The sequence below is a fragment of the Fringilla coelebs genome (genome assembly GCF_963513975.1).
Source record: "Fringilla coelebs genome assembly, chromosome: Z".
Taxonomy (NCBI): Eukaryota; Metazoa; Chordata; class Aves; order Passeriformes; family Fringillidae; genus Fringilla; species Fringilla coelebs.
In genome coordinates, this window is record NC_140031.1 from 43,312,849 (window position 1) to 43,325,809 (window position 12,961).

The 12,961-nt window shown below is 36.0% G+C and overlaps 1 protein-coding gene across 1 annotated transcript in view; it reads right to left on the reverse strand.

Annotated features, from left to right (window-relative positions):
- Positions 1-12,961, reverse strand: part of ADAMTS19 (ADAM metallopeptidase with thrombospondin type 1 motif 19) — a gene marked incomplete at both ends in the record, with an annotated part of 127,274 nt that overhangs the window by 98,652 nt on the left and 15,661 nt on the right. The window contains one exon of the mRNA XM_084224614.1: positions 3,660-3,825. Coding sequence (XP_084080740.1) covers positions 3,660-3,825 — 166 coding nt within the window. The remainder of the gene's footprint in view (positions 1-3,659; positions 3,826-12,961) is intronic.

Sequence of the window (12,961 nt, forward strand, 5' to 3'; positions counted from 1 at the left end):
TCAAGTCCTCAGGCATAAAAGCATTTCCTGAATATATGCACATGCAGCCCAGACTACAGAAGAATCACCATCACTCCCCAGGGGGTAACCTGGTCATAAGGAAATTGCCATATTCTGCCTACACAGGGAATATTCAGGAGCTTAATAAGCCATAAGCTATACCTCCACTATAATTTGAATAGGGATTTAAATTCTTTCCTACAGAACAACAACTTTTTCCGACCCAAGGAGTAGAAATTAATATCTCAAGTAGCACCAGTCTCCATCTTATGCAATCTAATAGATTCATGACCAAGATTGTTTGCACATTTTACTGCATATTTTATCACATATAAACAGGCTGTAGAGCAACAATCAACACAGCTCTCCCAGATGACTGCCCAGTCTACATACCATAAAGTAAGACTTCTGCTTTTGATTCAGTGAAGCTTAGTGGCTTTTCCTGCAATATTCCATCATTCTAAGAGGAAAAGCACACTGGTATCTCATGGCAGTATATTATTTATTGCCAGAACTAAGAAGTAGAAGAGGAGACTTTCAAATTCAGAAGGGAATCAAAATTCACATTTACTGTATCCTGGGTTTGGGATTTCTTTTTTCCCCAATATGACCCATGCCTTCATCATGAGTTCAGTTTACTACACAAACAACTTCAGTTTGGAACAAGAGCTTCCAAGCAGGTAGAAGAAAAAAAGCTTAGCTTCCCAACATTGTCCTTTGCTCTAATTACAACTGCTTCTCTCACATTTTTTCTGTAACACAGTTCTGTACTGGTTTCTTTTAAAGGTTTCATGGGCCAAGTGCTAAAGAAAGGTGTGGAGTGTAAGGGTTGCGTTTGTGCAACTGGCTCACATACATAAATAAATCATACACACTTTCAACAAAAGGATACATGTGCACACTATCAACAATCAAGAAAGCAACTGCTTTTGTCAGTAGGATTCTCTCCCTCTCCTAATTAATAAGAAAACCACCCCATTCACAAAAACAAGTTCTTTGTTCTCTCCAAATAAGTTTGGCTGCGTAGCAACTTTCAGTCCAGCTCACAATGGTAATGGACAACAAACAATACCTTCTTTGATTGCCTCTGCTAGTTCTCCATGAACAGCTATTATTCCCAATAGTGATCCTTCAACACCTCCAGCACAGACATTCATTCCTTGTGATAATTACAATTCATCACTGGCAATACATATTTGCTTGATAGGTGAAGCCTTTGAGATCAATTTGGATCAAAACCAGCAACAGAAATACCTGTTTCTATCCTGACACACAAGCACTGTAGAAGCAAGAGATATGGTTGTAAGACAGGACCATATTGCTGAAAAGTTGCTGTGTTACCAAGGTTGTAGCTGTTTTATGTCACCAAGTTACACCTCTACCATAAAGGCACCTGGGACTATCTCAGAGCCCCACATATTCATCTGCTTTACTTTTTGTTTAATTGATCTACTTAGCTTATTATTTGACTTAGAATTCTGAAATATTTATGTAAAGGTTTATTTTTGATGCTTTTATTCACTTTAAGGCTCTACCATGCATGTGTGTAGCACCCATCTGCAGCATGAGTATTTTGGCGATATTAACTAAATTCACGTCACACCAACAAATTGCTCTCAGCATAGACAGAGCTTTTAAGCATGCAACTTACAGCAGACACTCTAAGTAAAATAACCTGTAGCAGTGGAGTGGACTGACTGATCTTCTAGAACAACAGCATTGGTTAAAAAATGCAGCTATTTATACTCCCTGGCAATAACATTGTGCCAGAAGATGCTACTCAGTTATGCACATCTCACACTATTTTGAAATTTTAAACCTGGTGGTAGATATAATGAAGCCTCCTTCAAACCAATATTTGATTCTCTGTTGACACATTTATAACAAATCAGAGCTTGGAGTGTAAGATTATTACAAAAGATTATTCCCATTTTAGAGGATAAGAGAAAGTGAAAGGATATTTTAACATGAACATCACAGAAGAATCATGTCCTTATGGACAAGTTTGCATCTTTACTCATTTCCATACCCATCACAGTTTGCTACTTTGTCAGATACTCCTCCCCCCTTTTTGCAATGCATACACCATACATACTTTTCATTTTTCTTTCTCATTCCCATACACATGCAGGCATGCATACTATAACTCACTTTTCTCTAATAGGGAGGAATAAACAGCTTTACTTAATGTGAAAAACTTGTGGTAATACAGAAAGTTTAACTTTTAGATTAGCAGTGTCAATGTAATACAAAGCCTAGAATAGTGATATAGAGCCAACTGGAGGAAGTTACATGTCATTTATTTCATCCCACTGCAAAAAGAGCCTTGCTTTGCAAATATATATTTGATATCAAACTCTGGACAGATGCCTAACTAAAAAACAGTACTTCCAAAATGGAAAAAAAAAACCCCACACCACAAAACCTGTCACATTTATTCTGTAACTATATTAAATGGACAGAGCAGTATAAATGTTCAGAAAGGATCAGACAGCCATGGAAAAGTTTGGGCTAAAAATGATCTCCAGAGGGCAGCTAGTCTAACCCCCTGCTCAAGTCAGGCCAAGTGTCAGAGTATGATCAGCTCTCTTAGAGCCATTTCTAGACATGCTTTATAAATACCTGAGTATGTGGACTTGACAGCCTCTCTAGGCAACCTGTTTCAGCGCTAAGCATTCTTGTAAAGATATTAATTTCCTTATGGAAATAAAAATTTCCATGAACACAAATTACAACTGTTGTCTGTCATAGCATACCTCTAAGGAATGTCTGGCTTCATCTTCTCTCTGCAGACCCTTAGGCACCAGACAACTGCAGCTGCATCCTTCCTTTATCTTTCTTTACCTGCTTGAAATAGCTTAGTTCCTTCTGCCTCATCCCAAATGTCATATAATCCAGCCTCCTAACCATTTCAGTGAGCTTCTGCCATTTTCTCTGCATTTTGCCAGGATTTCGCTTACACATGAAAAAAAGCCTAAAAATGTGCACTCATTCTGGTTTATTTCCTAGGAGAAAAATAACTTCTCACAACAACATTAGAAACACCCTCAGCTCATGCTGAGGTCAAAGGACTGAGATATCCTCTACCCTTTGAAGAACGACAGCTTATGATGAAGCAGAAAAACCAAAACACCATCTTTCACAAAAGCCATTTTTCCCTTCCCCACTGAAAACTATGAAGTCATCACTATACGCCAAACTTCTGTTGAAACCCTTCTACTTCAACAACTTGTTCTACCTGCCATTGAGGAAGATGCATTAGGATTGTTTCATACACGTCTAAGTGTCATTCATAGAAAAAGAACACCTATTAAAATCACAGAAAACAGAAAATTAAGTACAAACATTGCACATGGTGAGGGATTAAGCAGCTCCAATGACAGAGAGAGACAAGAAACAGATTTTAATTATTAGTTGAAATTAACAAATACTGTAAAGATTTCTATTTTCAAATACAAATGCATATTAAAAAGCGGAGTCTATTCCTAATGGACAACTCCCTCTCCCAAAAAGTGACATGCCACCTCTGAGTCCACTGTAGGGTACCGCTACAAGAATAATAAGTTCTGCTTCTGTCAAGGTTCTGTTGCAACTACTATCTACTTTTCTTGAAGATATATTTGCTATATTTCAGCTTCACAGCGTGATTTTTATATTACCTGTAACAACACCACAGTATTGATTCTGAGAAGGTGGCTTTTCAGAAATTTTCTCCTCTACGGACCTTTTTCGTCTGTACACCCTGTGTGCATGTCCTGTCACAGACAAAGTGCGATTGAGTGGCTCAATAAATATGAAGTCCTCATTAATCTGTATAAACCCCATCTGCAAAGGAAAACAAAAGGAACATATAAGATAAGAAGTTAATAAGTTGTGCACAACCCTGCTAGAGAAAAAACCCCACAACACTCCATTTAAGGAAACACCTTTTTTTTAGTAAACTTATGAGCAAAGTGAGTACCTTTGTATTTTACAAGTTTTCTACTTATAAATAAACTAGAATAAATTTATTTCAGCTAAATCTGGGTGGGTGGGTGGCTACAAGCCAGTAACATATGCACTGTAAAAGATACAGAATGTTAAAAGCTTACTTTGGGAGACCCAGGAGGTCATTTATATATGTACAGTATGAACAGAAAAGTCTATACACTGGTTTTATTATTTATTATTGTCACATTTTTAGATAACTATATTTAATGAAATAACAGGAACAATGTAAGGCATATGAATACATCCTGAACAAGTGCGAGGATGGAAAAGAAATCTTGTGGCACACTTTTTACTCTTTTTCAAACTAAAAGAACCCAAACCTATTTTTAAAAGGCAGAAATCCCTTCTTGGCTTCCAGCAGTTACACCAGAAAAATATTTTAATACAGCCATTTAGTTGGTTAACTCTTCCCCTGTCCCAACATATTTATACACACAAACATCCATGAAAAGTTAACACACCAGATGCACATCTAATATTACAAGGGCATAGCCAAAGGTGAAAAAAAAAAATACTATAAAACATACTTATATAATACTACACAAATAAAACTCAGCACAAACTATTAAGCTGCCAATACACAAAAATTCCTATCAAGAGTAAAGCTGGAGACAGCAAGGTTTGTGGGGTTTTTCCCCCCACATCAGCAAGACTGACAGTTAATTTCCTCATTCTCTAAACTTAAAAAATGTATTATACTGTTTTGCTAGAGAAACAAAACAATGTGATATATATGGCTAAGAGAAGCAGAAAGCTCTTCTATATATTTTTATGTAGCATCAATTAGGAGAAATAGAAAGCAGTTTTGTTTCTCCTGGAATCATGTAGGTGCCATTATCACATTGGATATCCTGTCTGATGGATGAATAAACCACCCAAAAATTTTCTGACCCAAGGAAAAAAACAAAATCAAAATTTTTGAGTGGTACAAAAAACAATTTCAAACATAACCTCTCAGAAAGAAAAAATCCAAAAATCTTTTTGCACAATCACATGAAATAAATGTGAATACATACATTTAATCTTTCAATCAGTTACAATAGCTAAGGAATGCTGGACAGATGTCAAAAGGTCATCATTAACATTGCACACAAACACAACTGTATCTGAGGATTTGGCTGTTCCGTTTCCTTTTTTCACTTACTTTTTAGGTTCCGTTCAGCAGGAGCTTTAAATGCCGCACACTAGAAGATTAGCTAGCTACATATTGCTAAGTACTTTCTGTACACCTAAAGATACTCCCTTTGAAAAGTGTATCTTTAAAAATGCTCCTTCTACATAAAAATTAACTTGTCTTATATAAACTTCAAATTACATGAAATGAATTTATTTAAAAGCATTGTTCTCAAATACTAGTAAAATACATAAATCACTTTTCATTTTATTTTTATGTCAAATACTGAATTTCACTTGTCATAGATTATTTTACTATTTTAAAGAATTATTTAGTATACGAAAGATGTTGATAAACTAAATAAAGAACAGGAATAGCAGCCCACTATTGGTGTTGCAAGTATCCCCTGCACAACAACAAAAAGCAAGGCCTTAGTCCCCCCTGAACAGACTCAATCATAGAACATTTGTCACATTTCTTCCATCTCCATTCTCTTTGTTGCAAAATGAAACCAGGCTTTACCATTCATCAGACATTCTGTGTGCTAGGACTGACATTTAACGTTTTCTTCCAGCTCCTTGCAGAAACTGAAGTTTAATTCATTGGAAGAGAATTCCAAAATTTATTGTCTGTTTCCTGAGTCAGAAGTTAAAGAACTGAACAGTCATGTAAAGTTACAGATACGCAAATGGATGATTCTCAGACAAATATGGATAACCAAATAATTTTTGATGCCATTTTGACTGCTTTTGGGAAAAAAAAAACAAAACAAAACATAATTTCTCCAACTCTTGCATAATTTCACAGGTAGAAAGTGGTAGGTGAAACTGTAGCTTTGTCAACCATGTTCTTATATTTTCATAACCATTACAAATGAAGTTAAGAAGATCTTTTAATGAAGTAAACACAGAAAGCAGAGAAGTCAAAGCATGCATTAAAGCATTTCAGTTTCAACACATTTTCAGATATTGAATGCCAGGGCCAATTACAGCCTTTAGACAGTTCAAATGGCAAAACCTCCATGTTATGAAAATGCACAGCAAAACAAAGATTAAAAAGATGGAAAAGCAAAACGCTATCCATCTGGGATAGAACTGGGAGCTCTGACTGACACATCTTCCACCACTTTCATGTGAAAAAAATACTACTGCTCACAGCTGCTATTGAAAAGCCTACCAGGATGCTGGACATATTTTACGTAAAGGTAAAATAGCATGCCATTCTTTCTCCCACTCTATCAAGTTTCTTACATAAAAAAAAACCAAAAACACCAAAAAATGCCTTAAATGCTGCACACACATCTCAGTAGAGTTCAAGCCCAGCCCAATCTCATTTGGCGAAATAATCCTCAAATTTTGAAACTATCGATGAACTCAGTACTTGCTCTGTATTTTATTTATTTATGAAGAGAAACCTTAAGTATAGGACAAACTTCAGCTGATGGGCAAATAAAGCTTTACTTACAGAAAATTAAGTTTTTGCCAAGTTTGGATAGTGGGAAGCCAAGACAAATGAAAACAGCACCTTTCCCCAGCACTTTCAGTCAGGCAGGGAACAGCGGGTGTGGTTAGCACGTTATAGTTTCTCCCTGCGGCAGCCGACTCTCCACTGTCTCATGAAGCAAATGCAGACAGTGAGTAAGGATAGGCTGTATGAGACTCTACTTCTTCCTGCTCCCAACATATTGCCCAAGACAAATATCAGTGGGAAAAATGCACTCCTGTCAGACGCAGAAAATGTATATGTTACTTAGTACACATGTTGCGTCCATCAGCACCACAATATTAATGTCCCATTTGCAGTATAAAAATGAAAGGTTCCCTTCACTGTACCATGCAAAAAAACAAACCATCTTTATAAGTTCATTATTTACTTGTTTTGAAATATAATTTCATGACAGGCTTTGTGCTATTTGTTAAATGTCCCAAAACTGAGCACTAATTTCTGAGTAAACAGGCAAAATCTTCTATTTGTATATCAGTATCCCACTCTGAAGGTTTTTCTCCATGATTTTACAATCCAGATTTAATTAGTGTCTCGATTCTAACAATTCTATCAGAAGCTGACATGAGCTTAAATACAACAAAAAGTCTCCAGCTCTTACTAATGCAAATAATAAAGCGAGCTCAAATAACTTTTCAAACTGTGTAAAAATAGTGTAAGAACTTTGTAAAAGCTGTTATTCAAACACACTACCACTTTCCATCTATAGGAACCTTCATTGCTGAAGGCTGAGAAAACATAGGTGCCGGCAACTTCTGTCTTAAATTAACTGTGTTTCACAGCCAGACACCTCATATACACTGCCCTTTTCCTGGAGGTTTTCTCTACCCGTCTGCTCATTCCACTCTGCTGCCTGGAGTTAGGAGACATCACAGAGGGAAGAGTCAGTATTATCACTTTTGACTGGCTTTCAGCTGCTGACATAGTGATCAATCCAATACTTTCTGGGATCTTTTTTAAACATAGGGCTGTGCCTTACTGAAGTACACAAACATGCACATGCTATAACTTAGAACCCAGATAGAGGAAAAAAGATTTAGACTGTTATGCAGAGATCACTAAGTTCAAAGCATGTATTCATGTACTAGCCTCCAAATTTTAGGTCTGTGGAAACAATTTTTGCATGGCTTTTAAATCCTTCCAAATCCTCCATACTCCTATACAGGCTGGTTTAAGATACACACTGCTCTGAATTCTTAAGAAAATCATTGTCTATATGACAGGATGCTGCTCTCATGTTTACGACAATGGCTACTGTTTTCAAAACAACCTGATGTTGCACAAAGATGCAGGAAAATATTTATGTTTTTACTACACAGCACTCCCTATGATACTAACAATTAAACAGGTATTCACAACACTAAGCCATAGGCTGGACTTGATGATCTCAAAAGTCTTTTCCAACTTAGTTGATTCTATGATACATACAAAATGTAACTGCAAACAAAATATATAACATTTATCAATTCTAAATGCTCTAATTATTTAAAGTGACTTTTTTAGTAAAAGCACAAATGTGCTTTCTAAATGCATGGTGGTGTTTTAAAGTCAGATATTCAGTCACTGCTATCATGAGTGAAACTCATGAACCAGACAGAGTCTCTCCAAGTGCCAGAACTATCTGTGCAATGCAACAAGCTGGTCATCAGGTTCAAGTGACCACTACTTCTACATGCCAACTTCTCTCTGTTCTTCTTGTTACAACTCCAGCCTCCTGAAGACTGTAGACTCCTGGAACTTACACTGTCACAAAGTTCCCGGGTTCAGCTTGTACCACTATTTCCAGAAATGTCAGCGCAGTCTACTGAACTACTGCATACTCGCCTTTTGACCATCAGAAGAATTTAGTAGAATGGGCAAACCAATCATAAAATGCTGAAATTATGGGCTCCATCCCCCTTTCTCTTCCCTTGCTCAGGAAGCTCTTGCCCACTTTCTGGTTGACTAATCTGTGGCTTAAAAGATCAAAATCACCTGAAGTTAAGAAACATCTGTAACAAAGGAAGGCACACCCCAACACATGAAAAGACTGAAAGACCTATGAAAGGAATAAAAACCCAGCAGAAATGACCACTTGCGACCAGTCATCTGGGTGCTACAATACTGATTGTAGCACCCAGTATTACCACAGCCCATGCACATTATTCAGAATAAAGGACACTGTCTTGAAGGAAGCACCAGCTCAGAGAACAATTGGCTGGCTAATTCCTCTGGCAACTTACCTAGCACAATGGAATTTCAGCTTTCCCTCAAAGTCATAAAAAGCCATTTAATCTTATTCTAGCCAGAAAATCAAATATATTAAAATATATTTATACATCATTCATGAGTTGCAGCTTTGCTTATAGATTTCACTCGGCTACTGAAACAAACTCAGCTAAATTCAACACGCTAAGTCAACCCAAATTTTCTTTTTACGTAGTATGCTTCATGCATTATTTCATTATTTTCATTATACAACCTTAATTGTCACTGCTTAGGTCGTGTAGTACTGGGAAAATAACAATGCAAATTACCTCTGTATTTTAATGTCTTGGATCCACACATCAAGTCTCCTATGCATTTGAGATTTTGTAAAATAGAGATTATCTTACACTTATTCTTATAACACAATTTCTTTGTCAGACTAAACTTGTTTTCACATTTCCTTACTGTTACCGTTAAATGAAATGGTTTCAATACAACTGCCGCTCTATTATTTCACTACCCTTATTTGAAATGTTTCATATTTTTATCTTTTAACATTTGGAAATCTTTCCAATATTACAGCTTTATTGATTCATGGCTGTTATTTTAGATCCACCTGATGCAGGGTCGACTGCTTTCCTTCTGGGACAGCTCTCCAGTCTGGCTTTCCAAGGTCCCTTGATACTCACTCCGAAGTTTTTATAAAAGGTAATCATAGTGTACTGCAGTTTCTAGTGTATGATGAAAAATACACCAGCCTTTGACTATTGCTTGATGAAAGAGGCTTCCCATAACTCTGAGATTAGCTCAGCTGGTTAGAGCCAGGTGCTAACAGCATCAAGGTTTGTGGGTTCAATCCCTGTATGGGCCATTCATTTAAGTCTTGAACTTGATCCTTGTGGGTCCTTTCCAACTTGGAATATTCTGATTATGTAATTATCCTTGTAACCACAAATTAATTCCTCTCTCTGAACATTAGCAAACAGAACTGCAACTCAACTGCAACCACATTTCAGCTATCATTACACCCCTAATTTGTGAAATGAGAATAAAGTTTCTATGTCTTCACTTAACGTCCTCCACCAATTTCATATGCTTGATAGCTCATAACAATCCTGTGATCAGCAAATACGTCTTTTTTTCCTCCTGTCACTGTCAGCTAATTCAGTAGGCGACAAAGTAAATCTATAAATGTATAAAGCTAGTAAGTCACAAATAGAAGCAACTTACCTTCAGTCTGGCTACAGCCTTTGGTCTGTTTAATTCTTCTGTGCCTCCCAGCTCTGAATGTGCCACTAAAGGAGAGCCAAGTCCCCAGGGATTTTTACTGACCTTACCTCCGGATACTATAAAGCATCCAAACTAGTTTTTTCATGACTACACCTCAGAAGGACCACCCCTTTCAGCCATAGAGGGGTTCACTTCCTTTGAAAATACTTCGTTGGAAACAACCCTCCACATTAATATGAAGAAAAGTCACACTGAAAACCAAGCAAAATTTACTGGAACTCCTTCTCTCAGTCTGCCAGTTAAATTTGTGAGAGTTGCACTTCAGAGCAATCATAGGAAGTTATATCAAAAGTACATCTTCCACTGAAAGCCAGACAATTCACATGAAAATTGTTTAAGAAGTGGGAAAGCACAGAACAGCAGACAAAAATATAATAGGATGACTACAGATAACACAATTCCTACACTTTTGTATTTCTAATTTATTATTTATGGTTATGGTTACACCTGACATTCAGTTTCTATAAAAAAACTTTTTTGCATCTCAATTTTCTATCTCTACCTAGTTTTATCTGTTAGTCTTTGGAGCTACTTACTTCTCCTAAGGCATAAGGCAAGTAACATGATACGGCTGTGAAAGTTGTTTCACCTAAGTAATGCGCCCACAATTTCATTACACCAACATGTATGGTTTCACAGGTTTTCCTTAACAGAAAAAAAAGGCAAATTTTAAGAAGTTTACTGAAACTAAACACATGTTGCTGTTTTCACAGATTTATTGCTTCAATAACACATTGTAAATGAACTCCACTGTACACTATTATTTTGGCAGCAGTTATCTTGAAGTGTAGTTTAGCTGTAGTTTGTTTCAGTCAAATTAATTGTGTAAAAACACTGAAATGGCCTCAATGTTTTAAAACACAGAATTCATCTCAAACCCTTTAGAATCTTGCAATGAAAAGGCACAGAATAGTTTAAGCATACATAAAAATTTTCTAAAATCACTAAGGCACCATAACTCGAATTTCACAAAACTAAATGAAGACAAAGAGACACTGATGTTGAGTGAAACCCTACAGTTCTTACGATGACTTGTTTTGGAACAACTATAGAAACCTTATAAACAATTACTACCCTACACAGAGTGTCCCATGAATTGTATTTGAGTGTGCTGTTCTTTCTCTGCTTAGATACAAGACTAATCTTTTCCAGTTTGAGGTAACTGAAGTATCTTTAAAAACACTTCATTGAAAACTACTTCCCCAAGGCAATTCTAAGTTTTATTTTCAAATGCTTAAAACAGAAAAGTAACAAATATGAAACACAGACTCCTAAAGCTAAATGAACCATTACTGTTATATAGCCTATTTTTCTAAAAAAATGGATGGCAACCAAACTAACTGCATCTAGCTGCAAATAACTTTATCACAAGGTGTCACAGGAATATAATACTGTTATGCATGATAGGCACATACAATATATGTAACAGTAACCTCCAGAAAATTTAAAATTTCGGGGCTTGAACAGGTATGACCAGACAAAGAATGTCATCTATGAGCCAGGTAAAAGCACAGAAAACAGCAAAAGCCAGCAAGAATCCCAGTATCTTCATTAAAGCCATAGAATGACAGAAATGTGGGTCTCATGGAGATACCAATAATTCATGTAACCTCATTTTAGTGCCACCAAAAAAAAAAAAAAAAGTATAAGAATGTATTTATGGAGAGTTATCAGAAGGAACATAATGAAATTCATCTAGGATGAATGCCAAGCCGAGCTCCAGTCCCTGGGACAGATCCACACCTGGCACTAGTACAGACTTCAGATTACATAGTGGATGGATGGTCAGAAGGTATTCTAAAATGGTCCTGGTGGTCCTTGAGGGCAGTAGGTATACAACATAGCATCATACTTGTCTGTGATGTTTTACTCAATTGTTTTTCAGTTGTCCTGATCTTTAAATTCTAGTCCAATTCTATTATTTAGTTTCACTCTGTCTTTGCTATAAATTTTAAATTCTCATCTTGTTCTGTCATTGACTTGCAATCTAAATTTTGCCAAGATACTTACATATTCTTAACTAGCATCCCATTTGAGCATTATATATATATATATGTTGAATACTGAAAATCTGAGATATTCAGAACTACTGGCTATATTTTAAAAATTTTACATAAATCACCATTTAAAGCCTACTTTTCAATTGCAACATCTACAAAACAAAGAATTGCAGTTATATGGTAATATGCAAAAATATTGGAAAAACATTTGACAGAAGCACTCTAAATGCATTTTTTCTGTTACCATGTTGTGCAGCTAAAATTACTGCATAAATAAATATATTTTTTCACTAAGTTGCAGATATCAAGATTCTTGATACACAGCTATAGAAAAGCTTTACATCTACCCATCTATCAGGTGTTTAGGTTCTATAGCCTTTCAAAGAGAAGAAAAAAGCAATGGGGAGAGAGACTACAGAATATAGACATGGTCTGGAAAATTGAGTTTGCAGTACATGAACTTCCATTTTCCTTCATCTAAACAGTTTCATGTTCACTCAAGAAAAGTATTCCACAATTATACCTTTAAAATCATAAATCCAAAATTATTAATATCTGAAGATCTATATTTAGCAACTACAAACTAAGAAGCGCAGACTTAAGCCTGTTCTTATTTCTTTTTTTTTTATGCAGCATTCTGTAAGTTTATGAGGTACAGAAAGCCTACCACTCCCAGCACAGGTAACTTAATTAGAAAGCAGAGCAGATGCAACAATTTCAACACCAATTCAGCATTTTTTTGATCCAAGTGCTACAAGGTATCGTTGAAATGAAATTGAGTATATGTGACAGTCAATTTAAAAACTGCTTTAAAGACACATAGGATTAATGAGATACTGAGAATACCCTTGATTTTTAAACTAACTTAAATTGAAAA